This window comes from Melospiza melodia, chromosome 13 (genome assembly GCF_035770615.1).
Source record: "Melospiza melodia melodia isolate bMelMel2 chromosome 13, bMelMel2.pri, whole genome shotgun sequence".
NCBI classification, from domain to species: domain Eukaryota; kingdom Metazoa; phylum Chordata; class Aves; order Passeriformes; family Passerellidae; genus Melospiza; species Melospiza melodia.
In genome coordinates, this window is record NC_086206.1 from 14085792 (window position 1) to 14108508 (window position 22717).

A 22717-nucleotide genomic window follows, 5' to 3' on the forward strand; every position below is an offset into this window, starting at 1 on the left:
GGAGTCCAGGCCAGAGCTACAAAACTTCCCAGTGTTCCCAGCCTGTCCCCATTAGAGCACAACCATGACAACAGTTCAGCAGAACCACCATCGAAAATGATCAGCTTTTGATTAAACCAGGCACCTCTTCTGCCTGGTTTAATTTTACATTTGTGCTGCAGACATGATTAGAGAGATACAGGGATGTAAAGTGTTAACATTTCTCCATTTAATGAGTACTCCAAGTCTCACATCTCTGAAGTACATATGTAAGTACTGCTACATTTTCATATGACCATTTGTGAGGAAAATTAAGTAATTTATATGCATAATATAAAACTTCCAAGTCTTAAGGCTCTACTGAAGAAATATTTCTTGATTCTCTGAAGGCTTTCACTGTAACAGCTGGCTCAGATATGAGTGCAGTGAAAGGCAGTCAATTTTTTTCTCCTCATCCAGTATTCTGTTATTCATTATCTTTATTTGGAACTATTTATAAATAATCATTCTTCCATACTGTGACCTCCAAAAGTCATGTTTCATTTTCCTCCCTTCTAAAGAAAATAATCAAGGAAATAAGGTGCCATCTCACTTGAACTCTGTTTGCTCTGGCACATATTGCACTTTTCCCATCTCTGAGGTCCAAATCAGCATTTGTTGTACCACTCTTGGCAATTTCTGTTGGCAGCAGTTGACTCGACCTTTTAATCCAGTTAGCTTTTTCCTCTACAGTACTCAAATAACGAGCTGTAGGAAGAATTGCCTTTGGTCCATGGGTTGTGAGACACCAACGTGAATCTTTGCCATCACAAATCCCTAGAGCTCAGATGCCTACAGCAGACCACGAAGAACAAACCAGTCACAACAACAGCCTGTTTACCTTGGCAGGACAGCCTGGGCGTGAATGACTCGTCCCAGAGGACTGGATCTGTTCACTGCCAGTGCAGAGAGTGCAGCCTGCGCTGCCCTCTCGCCGAGGCAGAGGCAGGTGTCCAGCAGGGCGCGGGCGCGCGCGGTCACCGTGGGGCGCGCAGCGATGCTCTCGTAGTCCACGCGGGACAGGGCCTGCTGCGAGCGCAGCGCGTCCAGCGCGCGGTTCAGCAGCCCTTCTGTCATGCAGCTCAGGATGCTCTGCCTCTGGCAGGCAAGGATTTGACAGCAGCTGCCTTTGCTGCAAGGACCTTGAGTGAAAAGGAAAACAAAATGAGATAAACCAAGTGGTTTTTTTCATGCAGAAATTGTTAGCGAGTGATAGCATCGACACCAGAAATACAAACTCAGCCGAGGAAGGAAGGAGGAGGAGTTAGTTTGTTTGCAGTCTATGTTTGCAACTACTCCAAAAGTATTTTCATCTCATGTTTGAAACTCACAAAGACCACATTACAGCAAATAAGTGTTTCTAAACCTCTGGGTGCTCAGATTGTGTGAGGGGAGAAGATTTTCTGGTCATGCCCTATTCATCTGTATTTAACTTTATGCAAAGCCCCTTGGCTAGACACAAATGAGAAAACTTTCTCCTATAAAAGTGGAAGGACAGGTAACAGGTACTTCAGGGTAGCAGGAGAGTTTGAAACACATAATGTGAAACTAGGAAAAAGCCAAACTAGGTAAAAGCCAAACTAATACCAAAAGCAATACTCTTGATAAAATGGTTGAAAGCTTTGGGTCCTGCCTCTTTTCATGGGGTGATCAGAATACCTAGTGCTGAAATTAGGGTTTTTAGTGTACAGTAAATAGCATACACCAAGAGAAAATTAATAACCAAAAGTTGTGTTGCTTTGGAGAGCAAGCTTCTGTCATTCTGATTTCTGAGTGTTGGCAGGAGAGTTCTGTGATAAACTTTTCCTGCATGATCTAGTCTGTTGATTTATCCAGTATTGGAAAAAGGCTCAGCACACCACAACAATCCAGAAATTATGTAATCACTAAATTGCCATGGAGAAGGACAGCCAGCTAGGTTGAGAATTGTTATAGGCCAGTTTGCAAAAAGTTAGCATAAAAACCTCACAAAGCTTCACCCACAGGCAAAGAATCTTCACAAATCAAAACCTGACCCTTTCTGCCTCTGTTCTGGAGGAAAACCTGAGATGATGTGAGGGGATGAAAGGTCCCCTATCACCTGTTTCTGTAGTCAATAGCTACTTTTGCAGAGGTAGGCAATACACAGCTTATGATTGCAAAAGAATAATCCAGACCTAAATAACTAATGTATTTCATATTAATGTGTTTTTTGTATTTTTATCATGGTCTTTTCAGAACCGTTCTCAGCCTCACTGTGGTCCTAAAATAAAACAAGCCAATGTTCTCAGTGGTCAGTGCCTGAACATCTGAGAACAGAGGAGCAGCTATACACAAATAGAGAGACATTTGTATCAAGTTAGAATCAGTTATTACCCTTAATACCTGAAAATGTGCACAAAATTTAGAAATATCTAAATGTTTCTCCAATGTTTCCTCCGAGTTTTAAACAATTTAATCACTGAGATCTGGCCAAGGTGAGTACTGCCAGCTCAAAGTGGCAGTGGTGCCTTACCTGTCACTGCTTGTCCCAGGTGCATTGGTTGTGGTCTGTGCTGAAGAGCCACTGCTGGGGAGTTATGCTGACTGCTCTCTTTGCCTGCAGTTGAAGTAGATGAAGGATTTGTGCAAAAGGAGCTTGGTTTTCTTCTCTCAGAGCCTAGGTGATCTAGAAAAAGGTGAAGATGAGCATGATTAGACCTTTGAATTGAACAACAAGAAATTATGCATATGTCAGCCACTACAGGACACAGGAACTGAAGATTGACTCAAGATTACTTTGGCTCTTGTTAATACATCATTATAAAAAAAAAAAATTGGCATTTATTACTACACACATCTGGCTTTTCTGTCTGGGAACTTGTTATTGAAGATATGGAACATTTTATTCTGTCCATAAGTCTGATGGCTATTGATCAGGACTGAAGTGCTTGGAAATGCAGATGTTGCTACTGGTGAATTGACTTCTGATGTCTCAGTTTTTGTATCTGAGGGCATGAGAAATACAGGCTGTCTATTCTTGACACAAATTTAAACAGGACAAATCCACACTGGAAAGGTAAAGAAAGTTATCCATATTGGAACAGTGGTTATCAGGAATTATTCATATGTTCCTGGCAACATTGCCTTTTAAAAAATATCTTCAGATAAGATAAATATTTTAAAGATATCTCCATTTCTTAGCAGATTACAAAAATGTAATTCCTGGTGGCACAAAGCAGCATGATTCCCAGAAAGGACTTGTTCTCTCAAAAGCAACAGGCAATATTTGATGTGTGAGAGAAAGGCAGCTCTTCATTTACAGCTCAGTAGTAAAAAAAAAAATTATTATTTTTTTTTTAATCTATACATCTAAGTGGAAAGCTTTGTGGTGTCTCTGGTTTCCTGCAGTGAACTCATGCTTCAGATGATACCAGTAGAGAGCACAGCTTTACTCTAAGAAGTGACAATTTTATATGAAAAATTACATTTCTATATACTAGTAATATTTGTCTTTTTCTTGTAACAGCTGGAGCTGAATATAATTCAAGACAGTGACCTTTGGTTGCATTCTGAGGGGTAGTACTTGACACACCAATCTCAATATTATCTCTTCCTGCTGTATTTGCACTGCTATCAGGTAGAACAGTTGATAAGCTTGGCACTGCAAGAGGAATTTTCTTGCTGATTAAGCGGTTGCCTTTTTGTGGACAGATGATCTGAAAGATATCAAAATAGAGAAGAGTTATCTTCTTGGCAACTTTTGTTCCAAAACCTTTTCTAAACAGAAGAGGTTCAAAACAAACCCTAAGAGGAGGAGGTTGTTTCTGCAGGAGCAATGTCAGAGTGAGCTGACTGGAACAAGGTAAAGCACTGGGGTTTGTTGGGTGGAGTTACCCTGGCCAGGAACATTTTGCCCAAGTGTTTGCATTGCACAGTGTCAGGGCTGTCAGGAGGAATGAGCAGCTGATGAAATACTCTGGAGCCTCCTGTGCCCCAAACTCACCTGTGAATTGCAGGTGCCTCTCTGCAGGGTGAAGGTCTCGGAGCCTTTGCATGCGTTCAGCGCTCTCTCCTGGAAGAAGGAAGCCACAGTAACTGCAGTGAGTGTAGATGTGGTTTGTGCTATTCACAGCTGTCAGGAGCAACAGTTCACAGCAACATAACTTCTACTGGCAAAGTGTATTGTACTACTAGGTACACTCAGTGAACAGCACACAGTGAACGGGCATGGAATCTGACAGAATTCTACTCTCTTACTCTTTCCAGTGTTTCACATTTATTTAAAACCCAGTGTTGAATCATAAGCTTGTATTGAGACAGACTGGGCTAGCTAGAACATGTTTGTCTTTAAGTAGCCAAACAGCATGGCCATCCTGTGTTCAGTGTGCCAAACTGTCTGCAGTAAGGATGTGTCATTACTTGAAACTTTTTTTCCAATTTGTACATCCAGAGCAGATCTGTTAAACTATTTTTTTAGATTTTATACTTCAACAGTTGTGAATCAATTTCCCAGAAACTTCAGTATCATTTTCAGAGTAATTTTGGACTTATCAGTTCAGTTGTTTGAACAATAAATGATGCTCACTAATAAAATAAATCTTCACAATCTAACAAAAATAAAACCTTGCTCAAGGGAGATTGAAGCATTAAATCGTGGAGTATTTGGTGGTACAATCTTAAATAAACTTGAACAGTAGTAAAAATTACTTTGACTCTTACTATGCCACCTTTAAAACATTGATCAAGGCTGCTCTATAAGCCCAGAACGTGATTGTAATATATAGAAATAGTCCTGCATGCATCAACATACACAACACACAGCAATGAAACCATCAACACAGCATGGGTTGTGTAAGTCCACCTAGAGTCAGAGTCCTTGTCCAAGAGCCAAAACACGTCAGTGTTTTCCCCCAGAGCCTATGTTACCCAGCTAGGATGCAGCTCTGCTTGTGGCTGTCCCATTTGTGCCAGAGCTCCCATGGCAGTGTAAACAGATGTGGAGTTACCTCCATCCCTCAGTCCTTGGCTGTTCCCCTTCCCCTCCTGTGGAATTAGAGAGCCCTGAGACCCTGGGATGAGCAGGGCCTGAAAGCCTGGCAGTTTAGAAGCAGTGAAGGGTGCAGAGCAGTGCTGGTACTGCTATTGCTCCAGGTACCAATGCTGTTCAGGTTTTGAACTAAATGCTTTCTAACCAGTAATAGAAAAAAACTGTCCTTGGTTCTAGTCCTAATCTGCAGTACTTGAGCTGATGTTTGTTCTCACTCACATGGGTTTGCCAGTCCGACTCCAGGTGGTGACTAGAAAGAATTGTATTTTTCAAATAGCAGGTAGCAATTGACTAATATTCTAGAGAACCTCACAATATATATTCTACAATTTCTGAATGAACCTGAAGTGCCAAAGGGCACTCTCCAGCTCTCTGGCATGACCAGTAAAACAATCAAGACAAAACCTTCACTGGTTTTGGGTCAGAAAGATTGCAATTGAATGAATCAAATCATGTTGTAGAAGAACAAGAAATTCTGCACTGACCTTTGCATCCATCAAATTGTAGATTGCTGCAGAAATTGCCTCCTTATTTATACTAGTCAAAACTCCATTTAGAAGGTGTACACATTCTGCAGGGGTAATAAAGCATTTTAAATACCACATTGTGTATGAAAGAATGTATACATTTAGGCATCATCATATTGCAACTAACTTTACTATTATATTGAGAAAATGGATGAGATAGAGGATATTAGTTTAATACAACTTCCACCTCATACTTTACTTTATAGTAAACAAAATTTTGGAGACAAAAAGTAAATTTCTGGTAGGAAGCTTCAGTTAGAGGAAACATCAAAGATGATCTAGAGACCATTTCCACTTCAGTTGTTCGGAGTGCTAAAGCAATGTTCCTGTAAAGACTGTCTCCATTACAGATCTTGTACAGAAGGAAATCCTGAATGTTACCTGCAGTGTGTGGTCTATAATCTGGTTCTTGATGCCAGCACAGAGCAATGAGGTGCAGCAGTCTGTTCCTCTCAGGCAAATTGCTTGGTATGAACTTTTCTGATATGCCTGGCCGCAAACTGCTGCAGATTCCTCTCAAAACATCAAGCAGGGTTCCTTGACCTGCAATGTAAAAGAAAATATCACTGCCAAAAAATAATAAAGACCTCTTAAAATGACATTCAATGTAAGTCATATTGTGTATTTTAAAACAAACACTGCTTTTTTAAAAGGAAAAATATATTAATGCTCTTGGAAGTAGATATGCTAGCCTTTAACATTAGCTGTAGCTGCTTATTGCAACAGGACTTCATCTTTTAGGATGAAGAACTCTGTCCAATACTGAGTCACAAATGGTTATGTAAACTTGTACTGTAAACTACATGCACAGATTCCTCAGGAATACATGCTATTATTTTAAGTACAGTTTTATATAAAGCCTTACACTTGCATTACAAGAATAGAACAAAATAACTGTTAAAAAAAGAAATCTACTTTGAGCAGCCTCAAGATGGCAGCCATAAGCTGCATGGGTATTTAGATGTTATTCCATGCAGTATTTTTTGAAGGTCCTCAGTAAAATGCAGGAGCCCTTCAGTCAGATTTGCCATGAAGAATGAAGCCTATAGCAAATAAGCCCTTACTGATCTCCACTTCCATGAAACAGGGATTGATCCTAGACAGTGACAATTATTATATGATGCTTTGCAAACTAATTTCTCTAAAACTGCTCACACTTTCATCTAAGAAAGTAAGATTCTCTGCTTCCTTGAGATAATTCATCATGAACTGACGTTTCTGGATTTGTATTTGAAACTCACAGCAACTGTAAAAATGAGTATTATGCTCATTCAATTAGCAGCTTGTCACTGATTTTAAAATTCCAGCTGACAAGTATGAAGTGATATTCCTTCTCACTGATGGTCCATGGCAAACCCAACTCAGTGGCAGCGCTTCAGCAAGCATAGATTGATGATACTAGTGGGGGAAGAAGCTCTGCCTTTTCCCTTCAGAGAGAACAGCTTCTTTGGAAACATACAGGATTTAGTGAGGAATTGTAAAATTTACATCCTCTAATGTGGAGCTTTGTGCTGTAACTGTAAGAGAAGGCAAAGGGACATCTGAAAAGATAGTGTTTTTATCAAAATTTCACTACAATAAGGGACTTTGTGGACAGCACAAAGTCTGACATGAAAAATAAATACCTTCAAAGGGTTTCTGTCTGCTGAGGCTCTCCCAGCACAGAATTCCAAAACTGAAAAAAACCCAAAAAACAACAAAACAGTGAAAGACCATTCATTAGTTTGCAATTTATATCTACATTCTCAGTTTCAAAAGCAAGTTTATTGCTTTAAGAGAAAGGAGTTTTTCAAGACAAAGTCTATCCAAGTCTTTTCTAATTCAATGAGACCTTTTTTCAGTTCTCAATTGAGTTGGTCTTATAAAATCATCAAGTTAAGGGATTTTTATTGCTTAAATATAGGTTCAATTAGAATTACATTTCAGGTTACTGCCTTATTTCCATTTGACCTTGTAAATTTTGGAAGCTTCTGTTCGCACTTCTCTATCATGATTGGTTTGCTTTCAGGTAATTTCAATATCAACTGGACTTTTCAGCAGGTACCAACAAGCACATCAGTTAATGTACAAAAACTTGGTTCTGATGCACTATGTTTCTATTTTCTTCAACAAATTTTGATGGGGCTCCTAACACCTTTTTCCATTTCCAACATCCTAGGAGTAATTGCAGTGGGATCATAGATCTATACATACAACCCACAACTCAGATGCTACAAAATACAGTGGTTTAGCAAAAAGATCAAAAATCAGAGGCAGAAAAGACGAGGCTGCTGGATGAGAAAAAACAGTCTACAAATAAGTCAGAAGCAAAGCAATCAAGAGGGGAAGAGGCAGTTCCAGGATAAACATATCTATTTATTCATATATCTTGCTGTAGTGATTGCAGTTGTTAAAAGAGCCTCCTCTTTTGCCTTACTTTCACATAAAAATCTGGAAAGTATTCATGTAATGTGGACATACATGTGACTTAAATGTACTTTGTATTTCATGTATGACAGATTTCTGCTTTCTCTGTTGCATCACTGTTTAGATGCACACAAATCTCATGCATCTGAGTCACATCTCAGCATATTATTATATAATGTGTTATATAATACATGTATACATTAAATTATCTATATGAATGCAATTTTGGAAAATTAATTATGCTACCTTAAAGTAAACCTCCACTCTTCCTGTGCAAAACTTGGGTTTGTGAACATGAGGTCAGTCACACCATTTATAGGACTCCTCAAGTGTATACATTATTTGACTTCATCTTAGAGCCTGCCTCTATGACAGTAAAGCAGGAGTTTAAATTTATAGGTTTCACAAAACTCAGAAATCAGAAGAGTGATGTCCTTAGAAGTTATTTAAAACATTAGTCCACAGCTCTGTGTGCTGGCCATGATGAACGTGTCCATCCAGTGGCACCTTGAGGTCCTCTCATTTATTGAGGCAGCCACAAGGGATGTAACATACCCAAAAGTGACAGTGAGTAATCTTTCTCCTTGGTAAAAATCACTTTGTTAAAAAGTACAGGTGCTTCAGTGGCTCAGTAACTTATCCCAGCAGATTCCACAGGATCTTAAATGGGACACTTTTGAGGGAAAGGTCTTATCTTTACCTGGGCCTAATCTAGGCATAAACAATTCTTTCTGAAACTAAAGCCAGCAACAGTTCACACTTATAAACTGTGTGAAGCTGCTATGAGGCTTCCAAATATATGTGAAAGTTTTGGCAGCTTTGCACTTTTAAAACATTTAGTCCATTATATAAATATTTATATGACTGACTTGGGGAACAGTTGTTAACCTTGATATCTGCTTCCCCAAATATGGGAATTTAAAATCTAATTCACTGCTGTAATTGGCCTCATGCCATACTATCCTACTGCATTATGTATGTCTGGCATTTTTACTGTCATGTCTTTGAAGAGAAGAGTTTTGGCAGCATTGTAGAGTGCAGCATGGACTGGGTATGACGTGGCCTTAGAGCCTCCATTCACCTGTAAATGTCACCTTCCTGGGAAGGGGGGCCTCCTTCAAGTATTTCAGGAGGAAGATACACTAAATCCTGGCAGTTTCTCTGCTGGCAGTTCTGCAGGTCTGACCTCAGCTGCTGTCTCCTCCAGTTGCTCAGGCCATAATCTGATATCTACGGAAATGAGAGCAAAAGTAATTTTAGTAACAATAAAACAAGTCTTGATATCAAATGTTGACTATTAACATCAATATGCAACAATAGGACAGTCACTGGATTTTATGGTAATGGACTAAAAGTAAAACTCCTACCTTGGCTCTGTAGTGCACATCCAAAAGCACGTTGGAAGGTTTCAGGCTGCAGTGGCAGAGGGTGGGTTCCAGGCTGTGAAGATGCTGCAGCCCTTCAGCCACATCTGACAGGATCCTTATGAGTAAGGGAAAGGGAACCTCTGGGTACAGCTGAGGCTAAGTAACACAAAATACAGGGTTTGGTACTGTGAAGTTGTTGCTATTCCCGTTTTCTTTTGACAACAAACAGAGCCACCATACAGAAACACAATGCAGAAACTGAAGAACAGATTGTGACTACTGTCCATAATTTACATGCTGATTGTTCTTTGATCTTGTAATTAATTTTATCACCTCTAAGATGACATCTTTTATCTACCTCATGGATGAGGGAGTGGAGGGATCCATTGTTCATCCATTCAGTCACCATCCCCACAAGTCCACGGCACTGGTAAACCCCAAGGAAAGGCAGGAGACGTTCAGACTCATAGTGTCTGACACTTGCTATGTCCTGAAGTAGCAACTTCCACTCCCTGTAAAAAAAAAAATCAAGTCAGAGGCAGGTTAGACTGAAAGGAACTTCAGCAGGAGATGAGAGTGTAGGATGTGGAAATGAGAGAGAACCCTATGGTTGAGCACAAGCTCAAACATATTTTTTTCTAATTTTTTTTTAATTGGTATTCTTTTACCAATAAACCCAATATCATATAATCTTCCAAACAATTGTAAGAATGTGAAGCAGTCATAATGTAGTGTGTTTTTTCTAATACAGAATGAAAGACCTCTGGATGCTTTAATATGAACATAAGAGCCAGCTTAAAGCAGGATTGAAGTGTGAAGGAGGAAAAAGCTGGAGTATATGAAATGCTAGGAGTAAAACAAAGATTTACCTTTACTGTTCCAAATAATTTGTATCCTTTGCTATTAGTGACATCCCCTTCTGCAAGGAGATGATGTGTTTCCATGCACATCTCACCGCTGTGTAACCCTGGCCATCCTTCCCTCCTCCCATTTCCCCTGCTCTCATCTGTGCATGCTGGTTTAGATTAAATTCAACTGAGGTCTCCTCAGGGACCTCTAGAAAAATAGCACCTTATCATACCAGTATTACTGATCCAGGTTTGTTCCAGTAGATTAATTACTGACTTCAGGATTAAGCTCTACTTCATTAAAAATTGTAAAAAACCAGAGAGCTTGTTTCTCAGTGAAATTGCCTCTTGGCTGGTGAGGATTTCTAGGGATGGGGATGTGCTCAGGGATCAGGTGATGCTGGATATGCCAGGATGTGTTGTGGTGCCAGCCCTGCAGGTGTGTGCTGCCCACCTGCCTGGTGGCTTGGGCAGATAAGAGCCATACCTGTCTGTGGTGTCCTGGCTGCTCAGCAGCTTCACAGAGATGGGAGTGTTCCAGGAAATATGAAAGGCTTTTAGTGCAAAGCCTGAGCCTGTCCTGGTCAAGGTAAAGCTTTCCAAATCTTCCTGGGCCACCACAGGTAATGGATTGGCCATTTCTTGATGGCTGGCTTGGGGGAAAAATGTGTCAGAAAAGAAAAAAGTTTTAAGAGATTTTTTTGTCACAATTACCAAAGCACAGTGAAGTTGCACCACCCCTTACTTCCCAAATAACAAATCCAACAGCCTTCCTTTCACCACTCTGTGTCAGACTTTCCCTACAAAGAGAGGAAAAAATGCACTAATTGCAAAGGAGTGTCTGGACCATAATTTGCCATCTGAAGCTTCAAGGTGCTAATTATTTGCTCATCATTATTTCTATCTGATGCCTTCAAAATAGTAGACCAGTACTTATAATATGAAATGTGATTTTAATGTGATACTGAATTATGTAGACAACAAACTAGCATCTTACAGTTGCATATCAGGCAAATAATTTCTCCACTTCTCATAAAAAAGGCAATTATTCAATAACTGATGTCAGCATGTTCTGTATCATTCTTGCATCTCATCTTTAATACATCATATGTAAATGTGAAAGCAAAGAAAAAGGAACATTTCCTGCTGTTGTGAGCTGTCAGAATTCTGCTAAATGGAGTTGTGTCTTTGTAGCTGCCAGTAATTTGGGCAGTGCAGTGTCTGTGCAGGACCTCTCCAGGGCCAGCTGCACTTCTCAGATCCTTGGCATGGCAACACACTTGGATTAGAGACACCTTCTGCAAAGCCTCACTGTGTTCCTGCATGAGTAACACTTCTAATTACATCTGTGAAGCTCCATTAGACTGGAGATAGCCAAAAAGTGAGGGGTAAAGGAGGAAACCAGGCAATCTGAGATAACAGATGGCACAAACCAGCTGGCACTGGTAAGGATCACTGCAGACCAGTGGTCAGTGAGTCAGAACTCCTCAAGCTGGAATATTCCCTTTGGGGTCCAGTAGACCAGGGCTAGAAAAGGGAGCAGGGAGGGAACTGAATTGACTGTGAAGGATTGTTGAATGAGAATTGTGTCCTTTGAGGTGTGCTCTACAAAAGAAGCCTTTCTGCTGGGATGCGGAACGCTCAAACCCAGATAACTCTTTCTCCACAAGTAAAATAGAAACAAAATAATGAAGATAAATTTGCCTGTGATCTTGCTTCTAGTTCAAGAGCATTTTATTGTTGGTTTATCTCAGTCTTGTCCTGCAGGCACATTCACAATATAAGCCCAGTTTTGCCTCTAACCACAATCAAAATGCAAAAAGCAGCAGCTCGTTTACCACTTGAGCTTTAACAATATTTGATTCTGGTAGGAAAGCACAGTTGAACTTTTTGCTTTTTTGTGAGATTATTGTAGTTTGAAAGCAATAACTGCCTTAGGTGCTTCTCTGAAGTGTCCTTAAGAGATAAGACTGACAGGTTAACAATTTCATAAAATTTGAAAAGGTTCCTCTGAAGGAAGATAATTTTCTAAATGAGGCATTTATTCCTTAAAGTTGCAAACAGACCACACAAATCTACCAATTCTGAATGTAAAGGAGGTTATAAAAATGCTGGCAGAAGCAAAATTATGCTTCATTTTTATTTTATACAGCAATAAATAATAATTTAAATAGCCAAAAAAATTTACTCAACTCCAACCATAGTGCAAGGAAGAACAAATAACGGTTTTACCACCTAAACTATTCCTGAAAGTATTTATTTTTATTTAAAATTGAATCAAGTAACAATATAAGCATTTTTTAAACTCTTGCTAACTGGCTACTTAGACAAAAATTAAAGCTAATCATCAGCTCCTATTCTGGATTTGCAAAATCTAATAAAACTGGCGATTTTTTTAAAGTCAAAACAGAAACCACTTCAATCTTTATTGTTACAAACCATGTCATGACACGCTAAGCACCATTCTCCCTGTGTCGGAGTTTCTACATCTTTGTACTGCAAGGTACCAAGACATTCTTTGAATAATTCTGCTCTTTTGAATGCTTTTTCTCCCATATCTATTAAAAATCTCATTATCAACCCCCAAAATCAATATTCCAGAGGCCACCTATGCAAGGAAACAGTTTGCATTATTTTTTAGTAAGACACTGAAAGCCTCAGATAACTTTGCCATCCTTCCCCAGCTGTGCAGGCAGAGGCATGAAAAAGACTGCTATGAAGCCATTTATTTCAAGTTTCTAATTATAAGGTAATTTTTAAAAGTTAATTTATAGCAAAGACATGTCCTTACTATGGAGAAAATACATTAATATACAGATGTCTCAGGGAAAAAAACTGGAAATAAAAATCAACTTACCTCTGGAAATACCAACATAAAACTACGGAATGATGGAGTGAAACTGCTGTGACACCAAGTGTGAGCCGGCATTCAAAAGCAGCTCGGGATTTCCTGCCGGTGAGTCAGCTGGGCTGTTGATCTCTGCTTTATTGGCTGCCTGCAAACACTTAATATTTCCTGGTCGGATACACAAACTGTAACTCCTTAGTGACTGCAGATAAGAGCGATTACAGAAACAGAGGTTGGACAGTGGCTTCTTCCACATCAAGGAATACCAAGAGGGAAAGGTATATAGCAGTGTATAGAAGGTATAACAATAATACCATATTGGATAGAGCCCAGGTACAGAATTATGTGGAGCTGTGCTCAGACTGTGCAGCTGATACTGATCTCTGCAGTGGGTCAAGCTGACAGCATGAGTTAAAAACCCTGTAAACTTTTTAAGCCAAGTTGCTCTTAAAACAGGAAACAGATGCTGGGTTTCTGGTAGGAGGGTGGCAGGCACAGGGTGATGTTGTGTTACACAGAAGCCAGGTTCCATGGGCTGACAAACAGCCCTCCCAAAGAGGATGTAGGGGGTTAGGGTGAAAGTCAAGCTGGTCATGAGCCAGGAGTGTGCTCTTATTGCAAAAGGAGAAAATTGCATGCTGAGCTGCATGAAATACAGTCAGGAAAGTGAGGTAAGTCATGGTGTCTCAGTGCCCAGAAATGGTGAGGCTGCTGCTGAAATACTGGAATCAGCTTTAGGGCCCTCAGTTCAAAGAAAAAGTTGACAAACTGGGGAGGACACAATGCACAGCCACCAGGATGGGGCCCTGGGGCACATTCCTCACCACGGAGGCTCAGAGCCTTGCTGAGGAGGTATCAGTTGGAGTCCTACAGCTATTTGAAAGACAGCTATTTATGAGGACAGAGACAAATTCTTCTCCATAGTGGCAGATAACCACAAGTGGCATAGGCAGGTGTCTTAACTTCAGAGGTTCAAGCCAGATGCTAGAAAAAAAAATCACCAGGTGAGTAATGCAGTTCTTTATGGGCCACTCAGGTTTCAGAGCCCTCATCCTTTAAAGGTCCTGTAGGCTTAGCTAAACAAGACCCAAAACCATGGCTGAGGTGAGCCAGCCCTGCCAGCAGTCCTGCCTTTAGCAGGAGGCTGGGCTAGAAAATGACAAAAGCTCTCTGCACTTTTAATTTTGTCAAAACCTTAGAGGGCCTAACTGTGTTCCTGCTAGGCCCCTAGAGCACACATTCCCACTGAAGGTTGGTGGTTCTGCTGCATGCAAGGTGGAAACTTGGAGAGAGAGCAATTGTTTCAGCTGGTCACATTTCATGCAAATTTCTCTATTTATAGAGTCTGACTTAAAACCAGTGTCAGTCAATGAGATTTTGTCCACAGACTTGTGTTGGTTTTGGATCAAATCCCAACCTCCCCTCTCTCCCAGGGAGCAGTTAGCTCATCCTCCTGTGATCACAGGAAAGTCCCTAATGGCATAAAATCATGTGGCCAGGGCTGTGTGGCTGAGAGGAAGCACACCAAGAGGGGGAAGTTCAGAGTGTCCTTCTGCTGACAGTGAAACTCTGCCCAGCTCCAGCTTGCTCTGCCCAGCACACCCTCCTGAAGGGAAATGTAGCATGAGGGGGCAGAAGCAGCAGAGGTGAGAAAAGTGACCTGTAACAATCCTAGAGAAGAATGGAAGCATGTCAAGGTGTGTTGCTGGCACCACACATCCTCCTCCCCTTGGCTTTGATTTATCAACACCACATTAATTTTTGTCCATATTCAATACTTCTGTAGAAAGTACATTAAAAATCTTTTCCTCTTAATAAGGTGTTGGCCTATCTGGCTCACACTGTGCTGCAGGAGAATCACAAACTCTTCAAAATCCATGCAGCTAATTTAAAAAAGTTCTTCAGAGGAGCATTGTAGATAAATTTGAAAGACTTAATTTTACAGAAATTCTTTGACACCTAAAGTAGTTTTAGGTACTTCTGTATTTTTAGAATATCATGTGATGGAGAAACAGAGTACTGGAACAATCCTACATTTGTTTACTCCTTTTGACTATTGTTTTCAGCTTAAAAAAACCTTAGTATAAAACCAGAAAGCTTACTTTTAATCCATATGTGAAGAAAAAAGAAATTTACAGGCCAGTTTACAGTATAGGTTTGAGCTAATTAGACATCATTATTAACTGAACATGTTAATTAAAAAAAAATCAGTATTTTACCTAAATATAATTTATCCAGAGAAATTTAAAGCTTTTCACATAACATGAACACTTGTAAACAATAGGCAAGGAAATCCTCTATAGGCTCCCACAAGGCAGAAATGTCTTGTGTAGAAATCAAACAGTTAAGAAAACAAAAGTTTAGTTTGACTGTAAATTGTTGCCTTTGTTTGGATTTTGGTTCTCCTTGCAATAATGTAAAATACTTGGAATAAGACCTTGCAGCAGAGGATAATGGGTAAGACAGACACTGAATCATCCTCATCCCCCATGCCCAGCACTCATTCACTGCCATAGAGGCAGCTCAGTACACAGAGGCTGGGGAGGGGGGACACTCCTGGGTGCCCAGGGCTGTGTGCTGCTCCCAGGGACAGGGGGACACTGAGTTCCCCTGGAAATGCCACTGGGTGCACCTCCAGCCATAGGGAAGGGGAAACAACCATGAACAGAAAGGTAACCAGAGGAGAAGCACTGGAAATGATCATGGTGTGAGTGCCTGCAGGATTCCTTCTGGTGAGTGAATCCAGCCATCACAGAGGGCTTGGCAGAGAGCATCTGACTCTAACTGCAGGAGGAATTCTAGGTTACTTCTTGCGTGTACATTCCTGCTAAATGACAGCACAAGTATTTCAGCAGAGTCATGGATCTAAAAAAACCAAGAGACCAGTTTTTATTTTGTTCAGAAGAAAAACAAAACTGACCCTCAGATTGTCAAAGAATGAGCAGTTAAAAAACATCATATTTATTTACTTTTCAAAGTGTCCAAATAAGGTCTTTTAAAGCCTAACCAAAACAATGCAGGAAGAACTAGAATTTTTGCTTTTTTAATGCAAACATTTTTTTGTGACTCACTCATAAGCTAAGACAGTTCATAAGGAACATAAATGTGTTCTTAACACCTTAGCATCCTGAAACCAGGAATAATAATATACCTAAAGAGTAACAGTTTAAGACACAAGTGATTTATAAGTCTTCCCCTCATAAAATACACAAAGAGTGGACCCAGTTACAATCAAATTTAGAACAAAATGAGGGTTTTACAAGCAGCAGCATCAAAGGGCCATGGCATAAGACAAAGCATAAATAGAGTGAGTGTGTACAGTGAAAGAATGACACAGGACCAGAAGACTGAAGCATTGAGATGACCCAAATACCAAAGCCTCTGATGCATATTCAGTAAACACTACACTTGGATATTTCAGAAGAGTTCCCAGCACCATTTGTCAATCTGGCTATTCCAGCTGAGCATCTGGGCAGGATAACCTGTGGCAAAGAGATAGGTTCTAAGATGCTGTTTTCTTTGGCATCTTATCTATTTCACGAGGACTTACAAGAAGATAATTTTAAAATGCAGTAGGTTTTAGATTTGCAGGATTCAAATGCTATATAGTTCAGTTTTATAAAAGCTGGGCTGTTGTGCATGAGTGCAGCCAATTATTTAATCATCTTGCTCTGGAAGACAGAACTTCAAACAGGCACAATACTCACTGCAAGAGGATACTTTAAGATACAAAAAATTATGGTGTCCCTTTTCCATTTCATGGGTTTGCAGTTGAACTGAGCCTTCCTCTTCTATTTTGTTTGTTTTGTTTTTTTTCTGTTAAAAAAATTGTTTCTTCAAATGCCCACACCATGGTATTTTGGAAAATATTCACAACATTCATTATGCCATTAATGAGATGACTGAACAAAAGTTACCACAGCTTCTGGCCTTAGGCAAATTCCATAAAGTGAGTAGTGCCAAGCACCTCTGCTAGTTAATTTCTACCAAAGACATTTATTGATTCATTACCCAATTATTTATACAGTGAAATCTTAAGCAGGTATGATGCAATAATTCATGTAATTTGGAACAAGATGAAGAGCTCCCAGGCTGCAGAGAGCTTAGGGACCATACTTGTTACAGGTGCCCTGGTCCTCATCCCAAGCAGTTGGGATCTGTTTTGGAACACAGTGTCCTAAACAGTGTTAAGAGAGGGTGGAGGAATGCTAAACCTCCAGGTCTGTCAATTATGCACCTTATCTGCAGATAAGTAGTTCTAGTAAGCTAATGATGAAATGTCAGAGGCCTGCAATGTGTGACCTTGCTGTGAATGTGTGGCAGAGGTGAGGCTTTAATAAGCACCTTTCAAAGCCTTCACACACACCAAGCAAACCCAAGCTCTTCTAGGCAAGGACTTGGTGAACACTCCCTTAGGCTTGCTCCCCTAAGGATACCTGTCCCAGGGTGAGGAATACTGCAGCCATATTCAGCAATCTCCAGAAGTCTTTCCTCTAGGACAGCAAAACAGGAATATATTTTCCAATGCCATGCTTATCTCCTGGATTTTTTCAGAAGAAAGTGGGCAACATTTTAACTGGCTTGATTCTGAGTGTTGCCTTTTCCCCACCTGGCAATTCTGGAGTGTGAAAATATACATCTGGGCACAAATTGTCAACAACATTTTTTTTTAAAGTCTGACCTTGACCAAATGCTGTTTTTCAGTTGTAGGGCTGATTTGGGTTCACTTGGAGATTTTTTTGTTTGGTTGGGGTTTTTTTAAAAGTTGCAACAACATGTAGATTAAAAGCATCTCAAACATACAGATTGCTCCTGATTTCCTGTAAGTGTTGGTATAACCAAGCCTGCTTGGAGGCCACTCAAATGGAGTGCCATGGAAGAAAGATTTCTGAATGGCTGCAGTAAACATCAGTGGGCTTTCAGTCATCTAGGAAAACACTCTGCTCATGGTGAGATGAATTCTTTGAATTTGATCATTAGCATATTGAACTGGAATTAAGTCCAACCAGAGAAGAGAACTTCCTTCTCTTCTGTGGAAAGCAGCCAACTAAAACAGGATGCAAAAAGTGGAAAATTTACCTTGATTTCCCAACAGTTCTACCACCACCAATTGTATGGCCCTTTGCATACCAGAAGTGCCTTTCTCAACCTTAAAAATTTTACCTGGGCTAGAATCCAGCATGAGTGATGTGAAGAGACAGCAACTAAAAAAGTGAAAGGCGGTATTTTTATGCAAAAAAACCTTTCTGTTTATGGAACTTCAATACAGTTCAAAAATTATTGACAAAGTAGTTTTAACAGATCTTGCAGTACTCGAGGGGCTAAGATTCAGCTTTCACTTGGAGGTTGCCAAATCAAAACCATCTGAAACTTTATTGATTACAGACCCAAAACTTTGGAAGACAATGAGAAGAACACAAGACATTGTTTATTACACATAGTTTCATCAACTGCATATTAGTTTGAATGGCTGAGTTTTTGAATGTTTGTAACATTGCAAACAAGCTCCTCAGAGGAGGGTGAACATTGCAGTTCTTTGACTCCTGCTTGGCACTCACTTCCAGTAAATATTTTCATAGTGATCTTTTTCATAGATCACTATCACTTCTCCTGTGAAAGTGATGAGAGAACAGGGACACACACAGCAAGAGAGACACAGAGGCAGTGTCCAAACATGCTAGAGAGTCCCAGTGCTGTGTGCCCCGTGCTGCCTGTGTGCCAGCTTTCTTTGGAATTCAGCATTTCATCTGTAGCAAAGACACTGGAGACAAAATATAGTAATAGTCCCATAGTTTAAGAAAATGTTGCAGTAATGCAGCATTATCTTTTGGGATTGATATTTTGACTCTTTTAACTTGTCAGTGATCAATCAATTTTAATACAGGCAAACAAACTTCACCGAAGAGTAAACAGTTCTAATAATGTAGCTGGAGGTACTTTTTTTGACTTTGGCATTTTAAAGCTGAAAATAGCACTGTGGCATGAGTCAGAATAGCCTCTACTGGGAGGACTTTGTTCTGCTGTGCTCTTTCAGGAAGTGACAACAAAGAGAAATGACCTGTTGCAAATTTCCCGATTGTACTGCCAGAGACCAAAAAACCCCCGAGGCTTATCGTGCCCTCAAGGGACATTTACTCCCATTTCCTCTCAGTTTCAGTGGCACAGGAAAGCAGGTATCAAAACAGACAGCTCCGTGGCAGGCATTGAAAAGGAAACATTTTTAATTTGTGCAAAAGCTGATAACCCCGAACACTGGCAAGCCTGGGGAAAAGCCCATGGTTTTCCCAGCTTACACAAATGTAGGCTCCGGTGCTTGATTGTGAGGAACAGCTGGCATTAAGTGAATTTGCACATCCCCAGGACATGTTTTCCTCTTAAAGCAAAATAATAAAGATTTCTTAGCTTCATGATAAAGCTCAGAGGGATCTTTCTGATGTATGTAAACACCTGATGGGAGGAAGCAAAGATGGAACAAGACTCAATGTTGCCCAGTGAATGCACAAAACCCAGAAGAAATTGGAAGTACAGGAAACTATTTAAACATAGGAAAACACTATAAAGGTGACTGAACAGTTAAACAGGTTGTGCAGAGAGGTGGAAGTCTTTAGAGGTGTTTAAAACTCAGCTGGACATGGTCCTGTAAGCACAGATTGATTGAATCCTTCGGTTTTTTTTAAAACCAAATTTCTGCAAAATAACTGTGAAGTGTTGCTCTAAGAAAGGGTGTGACATCAAAGACTTTGTTGTGCAATGTCCAACATTGTTTTTAGCATTGCACAATTAGGAAAAACCTCCACTGGGCCTGTTAACCCCATTTGTCTTGAATTCTTACATATGGCTCCATCATATAACCAAAAAAATCTTATCTAACAGCTTTAATAATATGTTTTCTTCCCCCATGACATTATGAGGAAATTGGGGTCAGAGGCTCATGGCTTTCATGACTACTTTTTCTTGCTTGCCTGTAGAAAACAATTGCTTAATTTTCCTGTCCTATATCTCTAATAGGGTCAAAAATTCCTTGTGCTATACCTGGTCTTACTCAGCAATGGAACTGGTGACTTTGCTGAGCTACTGTAACTGTAAAAACTCAGTCCCTGACACTTTCAAAGAGAATCAGCTGATTCTCTCTGCAGTGAAATAAAAAGGAATAAATCTATCAGAAGTGGTGACAATAAGAATTGACAGAAATATTAAGTTCTGACTCTCCAACAAAGCAGCAGAGGGTTTGAGTTTAAATAGAGTTCCTGAGCCAGTGGGCAGAGCCCAGATGAGGACTGGGGGATTCTTGGTGCTCTCAGGCCCTGACAGAAGATAAATCCCAGCAGTCACAGCATATCTTCCCTTAAAGGTAGGCTCTTTGAAAGTGTTGTGTTTGTATTAGAAGGTTCAATGTGGATTTTCTAGGCTGTAATGAATTTTTAATCTGTAATTGTTTAGTAGGCTTTGGTAGGATCTGTTTCTGAATGTCTAACACTAATCTTGAAAAGAATAATTTAAATAGCATTGTAAGCCATAATGCTGCTCTCTTGCAGTTCTCATTAGATGTTGGCCAAAGCTACAGAATTGAATACTGTTATCTCTTCTGAAAAAGTCTCTGATTTTAGTGCTCTGGCCTCGCCCTTCTCTTTTTGATGATAAGCCTAAAAATGCATATTTTGACACACTAGTGAATAAGCTTTGTTTCTTTTAGCACAGGGAGTGTTTCACTGGCATTGGAAGTTTTGTGTCTGTAATTTCCTTCTAGAGAAAGCACTTATGATTTATTTAGAGGAACTTCATCAGCTGGTAGGAAACCACGAGGAAAGTATCAGAGAAAACAAGTTTCTCTAAGTAGTTTCTAATAGGCTTTGTATTATTATAATGAAATAAAAATAAATACTTAAAGGTGAATAAAGATGCTAAAAAATAAACTAACCATGTCATGTGATTATACTCTATTGAGGTTTAAACACATTATATCCATTTGCTGCTCTGTTTTGTCTTCCAGAAAATACTTTGAAAAATCAGTGTGCATGCTGGATGTCAAAGACAACAGTGCTTTAGTTTCATGAGGTCACATGTGTCAGTTTGAGAATTTAAAAACTTTGCTTATTTTTCAAGCCACTGAATTCACAATGCTGTATTCCACAAGTATAAAGTGTTGAATGAAATTTATTTTACCACCTTGCAACTTGATATAATTTAGTTTTGTCCAGCTGCCACATTACTACGACTTCTCTGTCATCCTTTGAGTACTGGAAAAAATGTGGTTGTGTTTCCTTTCTGCTATTTCATAAGTGAGGTTTTTGGGTGCATTTTTGTAGCCTAACTGGCAAACATCCCCTTTCACTGTGAGCATGTGGGAGCTAATTTCAGTTTCTCTTTAGAGGAAAGCTCTCCCTTTCAGCACAGGGGAACATAACTGCTTTTCCTTTTTACCACTTCCACTTACCAGTTGAATCTCAAGATGCTTAGCAGTCTTGCCCATGTAAGGAGGAAAACAAGGACTACAGCAGTCTAAAAAAACAGGTTGGGGAATTGTTGGTTTGTTTTATGCCCTGGAGCAGTTCACATGTTAGAATGGTGTCTCCCTTTCTGGCTGTATTGAGTAGCTGCTGATTTCTCTTGCTTTCCTCAAATTTGCTTTCTCTTCCCTGTTTTTACCTCATTGTAGCTGAAGCAAGGCTGATCTGCATTTTCAGTGCTTGGCACAGGGAGGTTCTGAGAGAGACCAGAGAGTCCCTGTGGCAGTGCTGAACAAGCAGGTTAAAAACGACATGACAGAGATACACCCAGTGGAAGGCACTACCAGTAATGGTAACAACAGTGAGGTTTGTAGGGGACTGGGGGTGACATGCTAAACAAGAATATGGTATTTTCTAACATTATCTAAGGAGATATTTAAGCAGGGAGGCACATGTGGACTGGATTTGGAGCTCACAGCAGAGTTGGTCAGTAGGGAAGGGAGCAGAACTCGTCACTTCTGAGGTCAGAAGAGATAATTTTTGTAAATTATGTAGGAGGCAGAAGGGTTAGAGGGTTCCAGCAGGCATCAGGGAGGGTGCTGGGTGTGGGCAAAGGGCTGCACAGCAGCAGGAGCCTCAAGGGACTGCAAACTGCAGGATCAGTGTGGGCATGGAGGACTCTGAAGAGAACGTGTCCCTCCCTTGTCTGAGTGCTAGAACAGCTCCCAGGGCTCTCCCCAGCCTTGTCAGACACAGCCTCTGCCTGTGGCACACACATTGCCAGGGTAAGGAAGGAAATGATCTCCCTGTGCCCCAGGAGGTGCTGATTGTGTCGAGCAATGCGCTGTGCCTTGAACTGAAAGGATGGATGGATTAATTCAGGCTGCCTAAACCCCTCTCCATGTGCTGGAGGTTGGATGGAACTGCTGGGGTGGGCAGTTCAACCTCCCTGGCTGTGATGGGCACTGAGGGTGGAAATGGTGCATTGCTTTGTGTGAGCCAGAGAGTAAAACCAAAAAAGAAAAAAAATATTGGGAGGAAAAGAGCAGGCCTGTCTCATTTTAGTCATGGCAGTGGCTTATTCTTAGGTGGTGGTGGTAAACTTATTTGTAATTCAGAAATCTAAAGCAAATCAATTCAGAAATCTATGTACAAATCAATTATTGTGTATTGATGGTAAAAGCAGGAATCTGGTTGCCTGTATAATCTGAGGATGAAAAAACACATTAATCCTGAAGTAACCATAGA

General features: G+C 40.2%; 1 protein-coding gene across 2 annotated transcripts; it reads right to left on the reverse strand.

The window, feature by feature from the left end:
* Positions 1-743: 743 nt before the first annotated feature.
* On the reverse strand, positions 744-13249 carry LOC134424228 (receptor-interacting serine/threonine-protein kinase 2-like). Of its 2 annotated transcripts, none has more exons than XM_063167826.1 (12): positions 13032-13249; positions 10662-10823; positions 9685-9838; positions 9327-9482; positions 9041-9189; positions 7179-7228; positions 5935-6096; positions 5512-5597; positions 3983-4051; positions 3536-3695; positions 2513-2665; positions 744-1160 (listed from the first exon to the last, which is right to left on the reverse strand). In XM_063167826.1, the coding sequence occupies exons 2-12, from the start codon at positions 10811-10813 to the stop codon at positions 856-858; spliced, it is 1596 nt and encodes a 531-aa protein (XP_063023896.1). In that variant the 5' UTR covers positions 10814-10823; positions 13032-13249; the 3' UTR covers positions 744-855. The 2 variants fall into 2 exon arrangements, with proteins under 2 accessions (XP_063023896.1, XP_063023895.1); XM_063167825.1 differs by having other exon boundaries at positions 10662-10827; positions 13032-13248.
* Positions 13250-22717: the final 9468 nt, after the last annotated feature.